Here is a 19908-nt window from a genome sequence, read left to right as displayed (position 1 = left end):
TTCAGAACTACTAATCACAGATTACCCATTGAAACTGGTCGATGGCTGAACATTCCCAAGGAAGACCGCAAGTGTCCACTCTGCGATTCAGTCGCTGTGGGAGATGAATTTCATTATTTATTTCAATGTGAAGCTTTTCAACAACAGCGATATGAACTCATAAATAAGCAATATCTAAGTGAGTGAGTGAGTGAATTGGGTTTAACGCTGCTTTTAACAGTATTCCAGTTATATAATGGTGAGGCAGGTCTCAGGCGTTCACCACTTCGGTGAAACCCACGAGCACGGGTATGGTGCTGACAAACCTAGAAACCTAATCGGGATGAACCGGGATTCGAACCCACAATCATAGGTTTCTGCCAAAGGAACGTATCTCTGGAAATCACGGCGCCTTAGACGACTAGGCCACCCTTGCCCCCAGCAATATCTTAAGTTTCCAAACTGTCACAGTTTAAGAAACTTATGACCACTAACAGTGTAAGAGTTGAATAGATTTAATGTACACAATGACCAAATATATCATATTATAATACAGTCAACAAGCAATATACCTGAAATCTGACAGGTCAGCAAATTATTTCAGAGAAATAATTGTTCTGTACTGCAGCAGCAGATGAACAATATAATATCAATTTTTTTCTGAAACCTAAACAGTTCACCCAAGATTTAACAAAATGTGCTTGGGGGAGGTCTGCAAATCCTGGGCAAGTTTGTTTCTTTCAGTTTCTTCTGTTCACGGACTGTGTTCAGGAATCTGGCTGTTATGTCTTCTGCTGGATGGTTGTGTGGATTCAGGTTTCTAACAAACTCACCAATTGTTGTACATTTACCAGTACATCCTGTTTACACATCCCCAGTGGACACATGTCAGTCGCGTATTATTTAGTCTGTATCTAAAGCCATCTTCTTCCTCGTTGGGTCGCAACGTACGCTACATGCTGAGAGTTTGCCATTCTTAGAGATCAGTTTGTGCATATTGAGAAAACAACTTGGCTTTCTAGAAGTGTAAATATATACTCTTTTTCTTGTTATTAGCAATTCACTAATCTCATGTCAGCTGTTTCGTTTGTCGGCGTTCCAGTTTTGGTCAACTCTCAGTACCTGCAAAGGAATTGTGCGAGACAGGGATCACTTGTTCACAGACATGACTTAAACTGAAATAGTGTCAGAAATGAGAGACCAAGGTGTTCTGTATGGAACAACCCATAAATATTCTCAACCTTAACCAACCAACTCATTATGGCAGGTTACTGCAATATCAGTGTTGAAATCTACATTCCCAATGCCTTACGATGTTTCAAATGCCAAAAGTACAGTCATTGTGTGAACACTTGCACGTTGTCTGTTACGTGTGCTCACTTTGGTGAGAAAACACATAAAACAGACGATTGTGACAGCGACTTTAGAAAAGTGTTCCGGGAGTCATTCATCTTTCTAAAACATCTGTTTGGAAACAACACAATTCAATCACATTTACCAGAAACATCAGTTTCGCTAATGCAAAACAACTTGTTCAAACTCCAGAACTAAAATAAATTTATGCTTCTATCACCGGACATCAATTCGAAACAACTCCCGAATTAGCCACTGCATCAATAAGCTGCCAGACAGACTTGACGTGGGTCAACACAGAAACACTCTCAAGTTTATTCACATTTGCAGTCCACTCAAACTACAGAATCCCTTTCTAATACACCGAATCTCTCTTTAGTTCACACACCGTCATCATCTTTCTTATCAAGAGCAATCATTTTCTCAGCCCTCTCAACAAGGTCAATCGGGAACAAATGTGAAGCAGGTTGTAAAAAGTAAAAACAAACTAAGAGCAGAATCTTCAAATCTATATCAAAGTGGCAGAGCCTCTAAGTGGTCAAATAACCAGATCCAACTATTTATTAAGTTTGGATCCCTTGAGGACGTGGATGTGTCCGAAAACATGCACCCTAGAGCACACAGCTTGTCGCCCTCAAGGAAAGTGCGGGATAGATCACCAATCAATCCCCCTGAAAAGATAGTTTCTTCAAATGATATTGCTCAGTGGAATCATAGAGGATTAAGGACTAACTTTAATGAATTACATATGTTAGTCCAGTATTTTAAACCATCAGCATTCTGTCCTCAGGAAATTTATCTAAAGCAGACACACTATTTAATTTACGTCAGTTTTATGCATGCCATTATTTTTCTCCCCCGGGTGAAACGGCCGCTGGAGGATCCTCAATGTTGTTCACCACAACACAACCCTGTTACACTTAACATCAATCTCAGCCGTTGCAGTGCGACTTACTTTGAACGGTGCTTTTACTCTGTGCTCTTTGTATATTCCGCCTTCGTCAGCTCTTCAAGCTCTCTGTGATCAATTTCCCAAGCCCTGTGTGATCACGAGTGATCTAAATGACTTTAACCAAATCGGGGGTGGTACATTGAGTGAGTTGGGTTCAATGCCGCTTTTAACAGTATTCCAGTTATATCGCAGCGTGTCAGCTTAATGTGGGAGGAAAGATGATGCAGACGTTTACCACATCGGTGAAGCCCACGAGCACGGGTATGGTGCTGACAAACCTAGAAACATAATCGGGGCGAACCGGGATTCGAACCCACAATCATAGGTTTCTGGCGTGCCCAAGGGACCCAACTCTGCACTGCGAATCGATAGTAAAGAGGCAGAGAAATATTTCCGCCGCCACCGAATTGTCCATAACTTAAACATATTTAAAATGCAAAACACCTATGCTTAAGGTTTGGAATATAGTGCAAAAGATTAAAGGTAAAGGTTCCAAATCTAATGTTCACCATCTTAAAGATGGTGACACTTTATTAACTGATAAATCTGATACAGCAAATACTTTAGGAGAAACGTTAGGCAAATATTCATCTGCATCAAAGTATACCCTAAACTTTCAGAAATTTAAACAACAAGAAAGAAATATAATTTTAATTCTGTTAATGTAAAGATCATAATGAAATCTTTTCCATTCTTCAGCTGCATACTGCCTTAGGGCAAGGTCATGATATTTTGTAGGTGCTGATAATATCCACTATCAGTTACTTTAACATTTACCTGATTCCTGTTTAGAGACATTGTTAACTATATTTGATAATATCTGGACAATGCATAAGTTCCCTTCATCGTGGCGAAATGCTGTCATAATGTCAATACCGAAACCTGGCCGTAATCATACTGATCCTTCTAATTATAAACCAGTATCACTTACTGGCTGTGTTTGCAAGAACATGGAATTAATTTTCCATCACAAGATATAACTATTTTAAAGTTTGATGAAGGGATCTTTTATTGATTACCGCTCTCATTTAATTCTTGGTTTTTTAAAAAAAGAAATAGAATTCTTAACTACATTTTGAAACATATGTTTTGTAATTAATAAATGATCTTTTTAGACTTGGTAGAAAGAAATTTGTTCACTAAGAATGTTATTGGCTGTCCCTTCGACAGGGGTTCAAGTAGTGTAAAATGATTGTCCCCCTGAGAGGGTTTGTAAGACCACGCCATTCAAAGTAGTTTCATTTCTGCCACAATTTTAATCGTAGAATATGTATTCTTTCAAATTTTGGCTAAATTTGTCAATAATCGCCAACATCTGAAAGAATTATGTAAATCCTGCTGGGATCCTTACAGGTAGCAAAGGTACTGTAAGTTGTCTTGTTTACTGATTATTACGTACAAAAGTTCTCAACTAGTATTAAATCGAATCTGTGATATTCTAGTTATTTTGCTGATGACAGGTTTTATTAAGTCTAAAAGATATGTATTATTAATGTATAACTTCCCGTCATGATATGGCTGAAATACTGCCGATGTGACTTTAAGTTTTAACTCACACACTCACTCTCGTGGCTTTGTTGTTAGGGAATCATAACGGGATTGTTCTCCAGGTTATGTCGTTTGGGAATCATCATGAGATTGTTCTCGTGATTATCTTGTTAGAAGATCATGTTCTTGGGATTGTTCTCGTGGCTATGTTGTTAGGGAATCATTATGAGATGATTCTCGTGGGTCTCGTGGCTATGTTCTTAGGGAACTAAGTGATAAACAAAATGTGAATATATTGCTGAGAAAAGCTTAATTATGCATGTACAGGCTACAAGTGCATTTATGCTACAACTGTTAGTGACTTGTAGAACAATTACAAGAACGAGCAGATTCAACAATGTCTACTTGAATTTTCACCTTGCAATTAGACTTGATAAAGGGATAAACGGAACTGTTAATCTTCACCTTCTGAGGCTTGATATTTAATCATTTAATAGTCTTTATGTTTGTAAAAATAAACATACATACAATGCTGTTGTCGTTCTTCAGGTTTCAGCTACTATATTTTAGAACGGCGAACCTGTATAATATTCAATACGTTCTTCCAATAGTGTTCCAATAGCCCATCATAACGAAGTAGCAGTTTAAATTTGTTGCACTTATGCAAGGCGTACTGCTATTACAACAATTTAGCAGCCCACACGAGTTGCACTAATGCAAGGCGTACTGCTATTACAACAATTTAGCAGCCCACACGAGTTGCACTAATGCAAGGCGTACTGCTACTACAACAATTTAGCAGCCAAAACGAGTTGCACTAATGCAAGGCGTACTGCTACTACAACAATTTAGCAGTTTAAAGGTGTTGCACTAATGCAAGGCGTACTGCTACTACAACAATTTAGCAGTTTAAAGGTGTTGCACTAATGCAAGGCGTACTGCTACTACAACAATTTAGCAGCCCACACGAGTAGCACTAATGCAAGGCGTACTGCTACTACAACAATTTAGCAGTTTAAAGGTGTTGCACTAATGCAAGGTGTACTGCTAATACAGCAATGTAGTAATTTAAATGTGTTGCTGCAGGGCTAATTTTAATAGATGGAAAGGCCGTGGAGACCCTCCCCACAACATCAAACCACGGAAAGGCAGCGTTCACATCGCTGCATCCCGGGGGTACGTCGACTACCTTCTTCACAATAATGTGTCACGTGACTTACTGACGTGGGTAAAGAAGACCGGTGTCCCAGATGAAACCTACTTCGCTACTCTCAACTACAACCCTCACCTCAAGGTTCCAGGGTCTTATAAAGGTGTGTGTGTATGTTTGTGAATGTCGCCAAACAGTGTCTAGATATTCGCAGCCTCCTTGTAAACATGCTGACAGATACGGTTTAATATTTACAGTTAAATTTACAACATCAGATAGGAAATCTAATATTCTACATCTCTGCGTAATTTTATAGCCAGAGGAAGATCCAGTGAGGAGTGAGCGCAATTCTCGCACAACCTTCACTTTTCCGATCTCTGGAAAATGTACGTCAGAAAACCTCGGAATCCAATGATTACCGTAGTACGGTATAACGTGCGCGTGTCCTTATGACGACGGTCTCAGACTTAGACTTAGCTAAGATTTTGCTAAGACCATTTCAAGATCCAGTCTTAGACCGAATGTTAGTTAAGCAAAATCTTAAAAACTTAAGACAAAATTCGTGCTTTGCAAAATTTGAGCTAAGACCACTTTCATGATCCCGGGGCATGGTGTCCAGTGCAACAAGCGGCGGCGCAAGTTGGGATCAGGTGGTAATAACGGGTGTCGGATGGCCCGACAGAGTTGAGTTTATTGAGTGAGTGAGCCACCTCTAGCAATATTCCAGCAATTGTATGGCGAACGATTCAACCGCTAGGCTACCCCTTTGGCAACACAAACGTTTCAAACCAATATGCATCTCAAAGAGCATCACTTCGGACTTTTATCGGAACTGGGATATAACAGAACAACGATAGGCCTAAAACACTAAAACAACCATTCGATATCTGGTAATGAGGGCAGTTGCTTCTCATTTTGACGTGGCGCTAAGTTTTATTAAACTATGGATTTAAAGGTCAAGAGAATAATAAATTAGTCTCGATCATCTCCCGAAACGTATTTCATTGGATGTAAAAGGCAAAATAGTGGTGAACATTATGTGAATTGATCACTGAAAATCAGTGATGACACTAGGTGTTCTCGAAAAAGGTGAGCATGTCCTGCCCAACTGGTGGCGCCCGCCACTCACACACTTCGCATAATTAAGAAAGTGTTTTTGCCCAACGCTGCACCGCAGTACCCCTTCCATAAAACGACTGCCTTTAAACAATTGAGTCTTGATCAGACAATCCAGTGACACGATAGCGCATTTACCGATGTTGTTGAAACTAAACACGATTGTTGGTTTTGAATTCATCTGCACGTCGGCTGCGTATAAGTGCAGAGAAAGAAGAGGGTTGTCATTAAGTGTCTACCAAAGCATACATTTCTAAAATGTTTTGCTAATCTTTGTCTTTTCTGCGAAGCTGTTTGTGTTTTCTATCATGACTTGTACATTTACACATGCAGGAGATGTGGACGACGGGCTCCACGATTTGATGATCCGCTACAAGATATGGTACCAACCTACTGTATGTTCCGGGAAGTTTGTTCGTGCGATATGTGTCTTCTCTGTCGGTGATCTAGTTCGGATGACATCCTCGCCCGGACTCTTTGCCAACAAATTCTTCTACGACTACCACCACCTCGCTTACGACTGCCTAGATGCCTGGTACCAGGACAAGGTGGCACAAGAGCTGCAAGGACGTCTGGACTTCAACACTACATTCTACAGCAACAGATGGGTGGTCAGAAACCACTTCTAGACGATTGCCGGAATGGTGGAAATCTGTTTAACAGCTTCTTATCTGCTTCATCGATAACGCATAACGGTTTGTGACGGTGTTACCGATGGGACAAGATACGCTAACCTTAAGGCGAACAACTCATATCATCACTATTTGACAATGATTCATAAACCAATGAATTCAGTTTTAGCAGAGAATTCTTATGATTATGGAAAGAGTTTTGTCCCTATTTTTTGAATGAATGTACTTATTATGTATATAAACTGATTAATGTTTTATTAAATGTTTGGAATTTGTCAGGCAATAATAAATGAGAACCTGTAGTTACTGAAATGGTTTGTGCTGCTTCTAGGTCTACTACCTAAATATGCTTCTTATTCTTGCCCTGCCTGGCGCTCGACATTAAGGGGATAAAACTAGGACTGGTCGGCTCGGAGTCTGTAAAATGTGTCTGAGAGAAATATACAGGTTAGACTGAGGTATTATCCGTGAGATAGCACTCAGCTTAAGTCCGGACATTTAAGAATCCCTGTATGCATTTGGCAAAGTTTGTTTTGATTTCAAGAGGGATCCTTTTATTTTTTCGTAATTTATTTTGTTTATTAGTTTCGTAAATAGAATGTCATTTTAATATCCAAAAATGAATACGAAGTCAGTTTATGAAATGGAGTGAAAATCAATGTCAATTGTTATTTGTGCAATCGTTTCAATTGATGAGATACAACGCACGAAAAACATAGTACATAAAATATATATTTGAAATTATTGATTTATGTTGTTGTCAGTGGACACGTCCTAGTAGATATTGTTTAAACAAATTGCAGATCATTATACCTCACTTTCGCAGACAGCCACGAGAGCCCCAAACTGAACTAAATGCAGGCAGATAGATAAGTATACTGGGCCTCCCACCTCGCCAAAGGTAGTGGCCGCGAAGTCTGGGCCCTTAAACTGACCTCATTTATACGCATCACTTCTCATGTCTGACCATCTATGAGGAAGCGGAGTCCCACCAATGACACTGTACCAAGTTGCTGACTGTGAATTAGTGAGTGAGTGAGTAAGTCACGTCGGCAATATTTCAGTCACAGTGTGACTTGAACAAGTACAGTGTAATAACTAGCAATATGTCACAGATTGACTTGTAGAACATTCAAAATATCTGATTATTTGGCAACGACACGATATAAAAATGGGGATATAGATCGCCAGTAACAAATGTAAGGTCACCCATACTAGGGACCAAGTGGACTTAAGGTACCACTGCTTCCTGCATAGTTCCCACATCAGGATTTACACCCTTCCCTTAGTTATTGTTGATTGTTGTAAGGTTAGCCAGAGATTAAAAGTGAACAAATATTCTGCAGTTAAAATAGAAGTAGATATAAATATACTTTGAATGAGGTGTCTCACATACCCTCTCAGGGGGACAAAAAATTTACTGTACCTCAACTCCCGTCGAGGGCACAGCCACGAACAATCTAAGTTAATAATCATACACTACCGATTAATGAAATACACAACTTTTTACATCGAAATTTCTGAATTAGTTCTGTATCTTTTTAAAAGATAACGAATAACGTGAATTGGCATCGCTAAAAAGGTCCTTAACTGTTTTTACACTGAAATATTGATCCCTTGTAATGAGTGAGTATGGTTTTACGCCGCTTTCAGCAATATTCCAGCAAAATCGCGGCGGGGGACACCAGAAATGGGCTTCACTCATTGTACCCATTGTTTTCGTATTGGAACAATGGCATCGTGCCAGTAAGGGAAAAAGTGTCCTGTTGTCCAAATATCATCAAAAATATTTAAAATTGTTTCAAGACATGACTTGGGTTAGAGTTTTAGGAGCTTATGGTGGATTATTATAAGCTCCTGTTGCGGTGTCATGAGCTTGCCCAAGAGCAGTATTGAGCTCATGTAGTGAAAATACTTCATTGTAATCTTCACCATTATCAGAACTAAAATTAATCTTCTCTTCTTGTTTATGTTGATATTTCTGAAACTCAGGATTATAATTGGATGGTGAAATTCTTTTTAGTTTAAGTTTCACCCAACTTATTTGCAATGTCATATTTATCAATTAATATATTATTGCCACCTTTAAGATGATGAACACCAGAATTACCTTTGCCTTTGATTTTCTATATTATGTTCCACACCTTAGTCATAGGTGAACGTGATTTTATCTTTGATACAATTTCTTTCTAAGGCTGTCGTTGATTATGTTTAAAAGTACGACGAGCCTTGGCACTATTGACTTTTACATTATTTAGATTACGAACTGTAGGATGGAGCGAACATACACTCTTCAAAGAAAGAATCGCACAGGTAGATGTTTAGTTAACTTTTTGTACCTAATAAAGTCGATATATTTAATTTAATATCATAGATACAAATATTAAATTTTGGAGCTCGATTATCACGTGCTGCGTTGTACAAAGGGATTGAAAACTGTTCATTGTCGTGTCACATAATGCCACAAGGTTGCGCTGAACTCAGTATCTCGTGTGACCGCCCCGGGTAGCGACCACGGCTCTGCATTTCCTCGGCACTGACTGGATAAGTGTACGAATTCTATCCTGCGGAATTCTGAGCCATTCTGCTTGTAACGCGTTGGCCAGTTGTGGGAGTGTCTCTGGCGTGTTCTGACGTTGACGTACACGTCGATCGAGTTCATCCCAGAGGTGATCGATTGGGTTGAGATCTGGAGATCTCGACGGCCAGAGCAAGGCGTTAATGTTGGCATTATGAAGGTAGTCTACCGTGACACGAGCTGTGTGAACTACATACAACCTGTGCGTTTCTTTTTACAGAAGAGTGTATTCTCTGCCTTCTTCCTACACGTCCTAGCCTGTTTGCAATCATCATTTAACCATGGTTTGAGAATATGTGGGCGAGCAGGGGACTTGAAAATAGAAACATCAGCTGTAATAAGTTTGTCTGAGAAGGACTGGATCAAGAACATTGATAAAAATCAGATTTCAATTCTTCAGTCCAAAGTGAATTAATGGCTAGTAAAATTCCACCTTGTTGCTTGTGGATCATCAGTCGGGTTAATAGCTGAAAGTATTGAATGGAAATGATCACTTCCACAAGGTCATCGTGGACTTACCATTCAAATTCGTTATAAATATTTGGATTTGAGAATAATAGATCAAATGCAGAATAACTGCCCGTAGCAGGATGTAAATATGTGTCTGATCCATCATTAAATATACATAAATTATTATTTAAAATGAAGTCTTCAAGGTTTTCCCCTGAGCGTTGGTACAAGCACTTCCCCTCAGAGGGTCATGTCCACTTAAATCACCCATGATCATACAGGGTCTAGGGAGCTGGTCAAACATATCCTGAAGATCAGACTGATGAAGAGGGGATGATGGGGAAATATATAAAGAGCAAATTGTGAAGGTTATGTGCAAAGAAAAACGGACTGCAACAGCTTTGAAGGTTGCATTTGGGAGGAACAGGGCTATGATGACACCCTGCCTCACCACCAATGGCTTTATCACCTTGAGGTGAAAACGAATGGTATGAATTGTACTGACGAATATCAAATTTAACCTATTTTTCAGGTATATGTACGTCTCTTGAAAACTAAAAGCTGATGGTTTTAATATCAAGAGTAGGGGTTGACAAGGGAGAAGATACCTCTAAATGCTGGATAGCTTTTGCCCTTCGCAGCTGTCTTTTCTCTCTTTTTGTTTGATTGATTGATTGATTGATTGATTGTTGTTTAACTCCACACTCAGCAATATTACAGCTATTTGACAGCGGTCTGTAAATAATCGAGTCTGGACCAGGCAATCCAGTGATTGATATCTAAGCATCGATCCACGTAATTGGGACACGATGACATGCATCAACCAAGTCAGCCAGCCTGAACACCCGATCCCATTAGTCGCCTCTTACAACAAGTATAGTATGGGCATCAGCATTGACTATTGCTGGTTTTGATGTGGTTCTGGTTTTGGATTTTCTTTCGTCTCATAGTTCTTCTGTCTGCGAGGATGATGTGATTAAGTTGTGCTCATTGTGAGAGATTTGAGGGAGATGACCATCATCTGCTCATTTTTCACCCAAGAGATGGCTGTCTGTCATGAGGTGGAAACTTTCATAATAGGAACTGAAGCAGAAGCAAAAACAGCAGCTGAATACGTTCGAGTGATAGGAACTCGAGAATGTGTGGGAATTAACTGTTTGGCTTCATTGTAGATTATTTGTGATTTTGGTTTTAAGAATTTTAGATTCCAGTTCAAAATTCAGGCTGTATTTTGGATGATTATTTTGGACCCTGTCCAAATTTTCAGCATTCAGAACATTGGAGTGGATTGGGTGCATGTATCTCCACTCCAATGCCTTGGCTTTTCAGTTCATTCAAAATTTCTTCCTCCGTCTCGGACGATACTTCTGCAAGAGTTCAGTGTCCTGTGCACTGAGACAGCAACCTGAATGTTAACAAATTGCTTTCATCCTAAAAGGTTAACAGATTGATGCCTCTTTGCACATTCCACAAGTAGTGAAAGGAACGAAGCCATGTGACGTTCTTCACCCCTCCACAGAAACCTTTGATGCCCACGGTGATAGCAAAGGGGTATATTTTCAAAGGACTTCCGTCCGCAGTTTCGATGACCAAGATCCTTGGCAAAGAATCTAGAGCTGTTGGAGAGACTTCATCAGAAGAAGACGTAGAAAGATGTCTACGTTTATTCGTCTTTGGTCTTTGAACCAGAGGGTATGTTAGTAGCCATGGACAATTGATAATCACCCCTGCTCTCCACCCGCCATCGAGTGTCAACGAGGACGACGTTGCAGTGGAAGCTACAGCCCGTTTGACTCCAAATGAGAACGATGAATTGAAAAATAACTCGAAATCCAGAAAAGTGTATGAAACATCAATACGCTACTTGACCATGAATACCCTGTACCCAACAAAATCTGAATTTTGTTTAATTTAAGACGCATGACGGATGAAGTTCTTTAAGAAACTATCATGTAATTTTGTATAGAAATGTGTACATGACACGTAGGGGGACAAACCGTGGAAGGAACAGCGCAAGCACGGTCTGCACGTGCTACACAGTGACCGTGTTCATTCAATGACAAGATGCGCTACTCAGCAGATGTTAAATTTGTATGATTTCTTTAGAAGTGAAGCAGAAAGAGCAAAGCCTTTTATGCAATTAATAAAGTCTTGAAACGAGCTTCAAAAGCTCTTGGTATGTCCCCTCACAAACTTAAAAATGTTGTTAGTCGACGAGATACAAATAGTCAGGCCAAGGAGGTAGGGAACATGTCAAAACCACGCAAGGTTGATCAATTAGACAGTTTTCAGAGGGATCAAGTCAGACGTGCAATTGTTAAACTGCACTCAGAAAATAAGTACCTGTCCCTAAGAATTTAGAAGAAACACCTTGAAACTGACCATGATTTACGTGTTACAAAGTACAAACTATGGCAGCTGTTGCATACATTTGGTTACAAATACAAAAAGATAACTGGAGAAAATAGGGCTGTGTTGTGTGAACGGTCTACATTGTTCGTCTCCGAAATCATTACCTTCGTACCATCAAGCAGAAACGTGAAGAAGGATATGAGCCCGTCTTTTTAGATGAGACATGGGTAAATGCGTCACACACAGCCAGCAGTCAGTGGGTACCCAGTGGTGACTGTAAGGAGTCTGGTAGAAAGTTACCAATGAGAAAGGGTGAAAGACTTATAGTTCTCCATGCTGGTTCTGCTAGTCAGGGTTTTCTCCCAGACTGTGACCTCGTCTTTGGAGCCAAGGCCAAAGACAACAGGGACTGCCACACAGAAATGAACGGCAATGTATTTCTGGAGTGGGTGAAAGATAAATTAGTCCCTGCTTTGCCTACCAAGTCTCTCATTGTCATGGACAATGCACCGTATCATAGTGTGCAGGATCCAGAAAGCAAGACTCCAACCTCTAATAACCGTAAAGGAGACATGGTTACTTGGCCGCAACGGAGGAACATTACCATTCCTTCTCGAGCGACGAAACCACAGCTCTATGAAATCATCAAAACTATGAAACCTGACCCTGACCGTGTATAAAGTTGACAGTTACATCAAGGGCCAGGGTCACGCTGTCTTACGACTGCCTACTTATCACTGCGACCTGAATCCAATCGAGTTGGTATGGGGCATCGTCAAGGGTGACGTTGGACGATCGAACACAACGTTCAAATTACGAGACGTTGAACAACTCGTAAAGGAATCCCTTGGTCGGGTAACAGTAGAAACATGGAGGCGTTGTGTGGCCACAGTCGTTGGCGAGATAGAGCCACGTTATTGGTCACGAGATGGACTACGGCCAGCAACAGGCCAACCTATAATAGTGGCAGTCGGTTCAGGCACCAGCAGTTCCGACGACGAGATCTGTGGCATGAGCGAGTCAGATTGCGACTGAAATTATCATGAGACAGCCCCTCTAACGCTCTGTCATTTCCCCTACCACAGAAGGTGCAGTGCATGCGTGCTTGCGCTGTGCTTTCCACGGTTTGTCCCCCCTACGTGTCATGTACACATTTCTATACAAAATAACATGATAGTTTCTTAAAGAACTTCATCCGTCATGGGTCTTACATTAAACAAAATTCAGATTTTGTTGGGTACAGGGTATTCATGGTCAAGTACTGTATTGATGTTTCATACGCTTTTCTGGATTTCGAGTTATTTTGCAATTCATCGTTCTCATTTGGAGTCAAACGGACTGTAGGATGCAACACCAGGGTTACAGGGATGGTAGACTCCAGAAATAAAGACATGAATAGGTGTCGTTTATAAAAAGACAAATGTCAGGCTAGTTCGGACCATGTCATTTTCCTCAAAAACACAGAATTCAGCCACCGCCTTCTGGCACAGGACTTAGGTAAAATTTTACTTTACATTTTCAAGGTTTTATAACCTTTTAAAAACTTGTGTTATATGATATTTCTAAATTAGCAAGTATTCAATGCACAGGGCATAGGTGACGTAAGGGTCAAAGTGGTTTGTTGGGCAAAAGGAACACTTGCCCTCAACCACCAGAATCCGGCCCTCGACCGACACAGGCCAGGGGCGCAACCCACGGCAAACGGGTTGCCCATTTCGGTCGCCTTTTACGACCAGCACTCTTTCACCTATTTTCGTTATTATTACGACCTTTTAGTAATTCCTGTGAACACTATTGGTGTTCCTCCATGTTGTATGTGATTCACGTGATGAAGGAGTCAATGTCTTAGGGGTATCCGAAGAAAGATGAAATAAAATTAAAGCGGGTATTCAAGAACCTACACTCCGAGCTGGTTTGGTTTAACGACATTTTGAACAGTATGTTTTATTTTGCAATGTGATTTTGTTTCAATACTTTTGATATGTTGCAGTGGAGATTGTTGTAATTAAAGTTTTGGTAAGTGTCAGTTGCAGGAAATGACAGAAACGCTTTTTACAATTCTCTTGTGTGACCATTTACTGATTCCACAATTTAGTTCTGTACGAACCGATTTCAGATTTTCTTTGAGTTTCAATTTGTAAATCACCTCGTTACACTTCATTGACCCAATATGATTCCGTACCAATTAGCACATGCCTATATTACTGCAGTTGTTTGCTGTGGATCGTAGGTCCGAATCCCGATTCGTCCTGTTTATGTTACTGGGTTTGTCAGCATTATATCTCTGATCGCAGGTTTCACCAAAGTGGTATACGTTTCAGACTTTCCTCTAACATCAAGCAGACACGCCGTCATAAAGCAAATTATTTATCTAATGTGGCCGTCCGGGTTCACGTTCAGATGTATTGCGATTTTACGAACGCATCAGTAGAAAAGCTCTGCTTTGCTTTTGATTTTCTCCTTTTGATGAAAGTTCTCAGTACATGTTCTAGTAAAGTATAATTTAAACTGAATGTTTCTGCAATGTTCCCGTCTGCTTCTCGAGTAATTAACTAAATGATGTATTTGGAACTCTTTGAGCACATGTCCAGAGGGGTCACACGTCGCTTGAGACGTCTCAAACTGTTGCTTAGATCTCTTGAACGTGGCAGGATCCAATCATCGTGGTATAAATCCCAAATTCGCCCAGCTGATGATCCTATGGTTTTGTCATTACCATACCCTTGCGTGTGGATTCTAGAATATTTGGTCCTGCCAAACTCGTTACACGTGGTCCTTTGGCAAGTTCGACATTTGTATCAAAGAGTCGAAGATGCAATAGGTTTATCAGCGGTGCCGTAAACGACTTCCTGTGACGGTTTGCTTGATTCGAAAATGGAGATGGTCGAAATACATGAGCCGTTTTAAAAAATGAATATTTTCTAAAAAATAGATTGCAGATGTACACTTGACCGATAACTAGTTGACCAAAGACATTTCGGAGAATGTGAAGACTCCCTAACACTGCAGCCTTCTGCATTTCCCAGATGGTCAGAAGGGCTGTATTCCTGGCATCAAACCTGGGTACTCTCCCAATGTCAGTCAACAGATTGGGAGGTACCAAACCTAAGGCACCAAGAACGAAAACCTGCTACTTGAGATACCATCGTGACATTTCGAAAGTGAGGTCCGTATATTGCCATATTTTTCCTGAAAATTGTCAATCACATTAGTGTGAAAAGGGACAGAAGATTCAATGATATAAATGATTTCATTGGATTTATCAAAAGAGGACAAGATCAGGTTTGTTGGCCTGGAAAGGTCTGAGGCTGTCCACGGGCCTATTCTAAAGAATTTTGTATTTATCATTTTCCATGACGCCCTCTCCATATTCTGGGTCGTACCATGGATGACCTCTGTGTCAAAACCACAACCATGGCGAAGACGGTAATAAATGATCGAGCCACGCCATCATGTCGCTTAAGATATACCAAAGCTGGGAAGTGGTCGTTCAGATAGCCTCTCCCTGAAAAACTGCCAAATTAACAATTTAATGTGAAATGTGTTTCATCTTGTTCATTTCCGTTACATTAAATTCAATCAATCTAGGGACCCTATTAATGCATTATGACAACGATCGAAAAGGTTGGTCACCAGACCCTGGTTTTATGGTCAATTGTCAATATAACTTTAAGAAAGTCAAAAACAGGATTTATATGCATATGCATTTTTTATTGCCTGATATTGTGTCGCATACCTTTAATGTATGTCATTCTAGTGTGTTCTGAAACACAATTAGACAAACAGAATAATATGTTTATCAACATATAAATTTAAACCTATTATTTTGTAACATGGTACAAACATTTAAGTGTTTTAACAGTATCACAGTTTAACAGCTCATATATAAGTAGATGTTTTAAGACTAGAAAATTAAATTGTTGCATTATAATGATTTTGGCTAAATCGTGATTGTAGTAAATTTGTATTGACAGTATAATGCGTGACATACAATGACTGCTGCAATACAAATTGAGCACTGTGAAAAGAAAGCGTCTTCTTTTTCAAAGGAAAATGCTGACATTTTTTATGGCTACATCATTATTTTGATTAAATATATTAGTGACAAAACCTTTCCGTAATCATAAGAAATATCCGTTATATCATAGTAATCATGTGGTTGTGGTTCAGTATGAAATAGTGACGATACCAGGTCCATTCCCTTACCCGGCTTTGCACGTTGTTGCAGTAGAATCATATATGAAAAGCACATGTCAACGTACGAGAATAAGATAACTACGCCAAATTTCTCTCTCTCTCTCTCTCTCTCTCTCTCTCTCTCTCTCTCTCTCTCTCTCTCTCTCTCTCTCTCTCTCTCTCTCCGATAGTCGCAATCGGTGCTCACATTCTCAGACCAGGACTATTTCAGATATAGCTACTATATTAAGTAGTGCTGGGGTATTATTGTACGTTGGCGGATTTAGAACAGATAAGGATAACAAGTATTTAGCTTACATTTTCGTCTTCAGTAAGATAAAAAGATTGATGTTATATACATGGTTAAATCAGACTACCTTGGGCTTGTTCTCTCGGACCTCGAGTTGGTATTTTCATTTTACCTCACATGCAGCGTTCAGGTTTGGGAAGCAACTCTTCTTTGTGTGACACGTCATCTCTTTAAATGACAGAATGACCGATGATGAAGTGCAGGATCTCACAAATTATCAAAATCTTAGCGAGCTACTGTGTCTTCCAGGTGAAGAGAAGTCTTTACTTGAACAAGCCACAAAGATATGTTTTTACACTATTACAATAGCAGTTGGACTTTGTGCCAATGGATTAATCATTGGTGTGATATCTGCGACGAAAAGCCTCCGAACAAAATTTAATTTCTACGTTGTCAACCTTGCTGTTGCGGATGTCCTTGTCGTAGTGTTTTGTTCATGGATTCACCTTGTCAGTGACCTAAAACAACAGCGGATTCTCGGATCGTTTATGTGTACAGCAAATACCTTTGTACAAGGTAAAATGTATTACTTCACATTTTCCTTTTATGTTATACTTCAGAGATTAACCAGAATGACTCAAACACTAATCTTATCGCGTTTGTGATCAGTAGACTCGAACTATGTCTTCTGCATTATTGCCTGATTCTTAAAGGGTAGAATCTGTCACTATACGAGGCACAGCTAAAGACATATCTGTTCAGACAATTATACCCCAACCTATAGTCTCGTGTGGACAAATGAACATTAGTAGTAGTAGTAGTAGTAGTAGTAGTAGTAGTAGTAGTAGTAGTGTGTGTGTGTGTGTGTGTGTGTGTGTGTGTGTGTGTGTGTGTGTGTGTGTGTGTGTGTGTGTGTGTGTGTGTGTTTTGTTGTTGATGTTTAACGGCACAGTATATATACTAAGTGCCCCCAACGCATTAGTTTGCAATCAAGCCCTTCACCTCTCTCAGTTCGAAAGATATTAAATCTATAAGATTTTCAAAATATCCCATCTCAGACAAATATCTTAGAAAAGGTTAAATACTCTGCATACAGATCAGCGAACATCCTTAACACTCTTTTTGTAGTTGATCGATATTCTAATCAGCTTTACATGATTAACATTGAAAAAATATTGACAAAAATAAATCTTGTCTTTCAGTGACGGTCGTATCAGCCAGCATTCCTACTCTTACAATAACTGTGGTTGACCGATACTTGGCTTCCAAGCATCCACGACCTCTACAATATACTCAGACATGTCAGGGCGGGATGATCCTCGCCATCTGGACTGCTGCAGTACTGGTAGCCCTCCCGTTGGCGTATATGTCAGACAAGTAGAATTCCAGTGGGCAACTGGACTGGAAATTGACTGTGAAGATTTGTTTCCATCCAAGGATACAAAGAAAATTTACATTACTTTTTTTGCAGTGGTCCTGTATGTGATACCACTGTGTACAATGTTTGCCCTACTGTTCGCAATTTTAAAAACTCCAAAACTACCAACTCGAATCAGCGAACAAAGTTTTCCACGGAACGAGTCGCGGAATGAGCACCAGGTTTCTATGACACGATTTTCGGACCAAGTGCACGAAAGAAGAATTAGTCTCAACATGGAACTACACCAAATGCAAAAAATGAGACAAAACGTAGGTCATAATTTGATACAGACTGCCTTTATTTCTCAAATGATAAAGCAGCTGATACAGTTATGTGTGTCAAACGCGTTTCTCAGATTGTCAAGTAGAACAATTTATCAATACTGCTTAAAAAATGCTTTATAATATAATTTCAAAATTCCTTAGCATGTGTTTATGAATCATTCTCCAATGGTGATTATACAAAGTGACATTCACAAACACACGCAAAGGTAAGTCAAGAGTCCACTTTACCAAATGACGCAAAGGAAAATAGAGAATTGCATAAGGACCTTCTGAAGTACTTTGAATTATCGTACTGTCGAATCATCATGGATATTGTATTTAGGGCTCGAACATGATTGTTTGTCTCTTGGATTTCAGGCAGCAGTTATGATATTGACACTATTTGTTGTGTTTTTCATCTGCTGGACACCGCAGCAAACAACGTTATTGTGGGATGTATATCGGGATCGGCACAAAAAGGTGATATATTATGCAATGAAAACAGTGCGTGCGTGTGTGCGTGCGTGCGTGCGTGCGTGCGTGCTTGCGTGCGTGCGTGCGTGTGTGCGTGTGTATGTGTCCTCTCAAAGGTGTAGATACAGAATCATTAAAACACAAAATTGCTATAATTCACTTCCGTGATAAATTGGTATTTCATTGTTCGCGTGTTCGTGTTGCACGCGTGCGTACGGGTGTGCACACGCCGAAGACCCGGGTTCGATTCCCGACATGGGAACATGGAGCCCATGTCTGGTGTCCCCCATCGTGATATTGCAGGAATATTTCTAAAAGCGACGTAAAACCTTACACACTCACTGTTACAGATATATCACCGGAACTTGTGAACATTGTAATAAATAAGACTAGCCAGACAAGCGAGTGGTCGATAGTATAAGTACCCAGGCCGCTGGGATGAGATGGCGTGCAATCACCCAGGCAGCAGCTGAGAGGTCGATGGTGATCACATATATCGCACTCAGGTACACGACATTATACTCGCATATTTCAACAAGCAGGACGCACTTGGGACACATTCTGCTGTTCTGCACATTCTGAATATCCCCATTACCCCACAGACGATTAGATTTCCTTGTAGTGTTCCTCAAGGTATTACTTCACACTGTACATATAATAAAAAAGCGTATTTTTTTTATAAAAATGTCCACATGTAAAAGAAGAAGAATACCCTTTTTGTTAAAAAGAAAATAATTAGTCTCTGCAAAACATGCTCTGCCATTCTTTGTACAGTCTGACACCTGAACATGGTGCAGTGCAAGTTTACGCGGGAATCCACAGTGCCTGTATACATACATATATGTTCACTTTCTTTTTCAGAAACCAAATGGAATTGTCGCTTTTAAATACATTGCCTTATACCTGCCTACTCCTCCAGCGCAGTGTACCCAGTGGTATATATGATGTTCAACAAATGTTTCCGAATAGCTGCTTGGAAATCGCTACGCTTCTGGAAAAGGGGAGAACACTCCGTATTTACTGTTAGCCCATGCAAGTGCCTTTCAAACCAGTTTTCTGGTAGCAACTAGACTGTGTTGACGGTGTCATATTTCAAGCACCGTAGTTGGTTGTTGGTTGGTTTGTTGTTTAACGCCGCTCTCAGCAATATTCCATATATATGACAGCGGTCTGTAAATATTCGAGTCTCGACCAGACTATCCAGTGATTGATATCATGAGCATCGATCCACGCAATTGGGATCGATGACATGCATCAACCAAGTCAGCGGGCCTG

The 19908-nt window shown here is 40.1% G+C and overlaps 2 protein-coding genes across 2 annotated transcripts in view; both read left to right on the top strand.

Moving 5' to 3' along the window:
* LOC124152028 (beta-1,3-galactosyl-O-glycosyl-glycoprotein beta-1,6-N-acetylglucosaminyltransferase-like) overlaps window positions 1-6976 on the top strand; it is a 37185-nt gene extending 30209 nt beyond the window's left edge. The window contains exons 5-6 of the mRNA XM_048392354.1: window positions 4859-5085; window positions 6372-6976. Coding sequence (XP_048248311.1) covers window positions 4859-5085; window positions 6372-6667 — 523 coding nt within the window. The 3' untranslated portion in view covers window positions 6668-6976. The remainder of the gene's footprint in view (window positions 1-4858; window positions 5086-6371) is intronic.
* Window positions 6977-16420: 9444 nt separating this feature from the next.
* LOC124152049 (orexin receptor type 2-like) lies at window positions 16421-19761 on the top strand. Its single transcript, XM_048392881.1, has 5 exons — window positions 16421-17133; window positions 17729-18291; window positions 18322-18386; window positions 18456-18663; window positions 19533-19761. Exons 1-5 carry the CDS (start codon window positions 16719-16721, stop codon window positions 19701-19703), a joined length of 1422 nt encoding a protein of 473 aa, XP_048248838.1. The 5' UTR covers window positions 16421-16718; the 3' UTR covers window positions 19704-19761.
* The last annotated feature ends 147 nt before the right edge of the window (window positions 19762-19908 follow it).

Source organism: Haliotis rufescens, unplaced genomic scaffold (genome assembly GCF_023055435.1).
Source record: "Haliotis rufescens isolate VD_foot unplaced genomic scaffold, xgHalRufe1.0.p SCAF_11, whole genome shotgun sequence".
Classification (NCBI taxonomy): Eukaryota; Metazoa; Mollusca; class Gastropoda; order Lepetellida; family Haliotidae; genus Haliotis; species Haliotis rufescens.
This window is presented reverse-complemented; position numbering and strand designations above follow the sequence as displayed.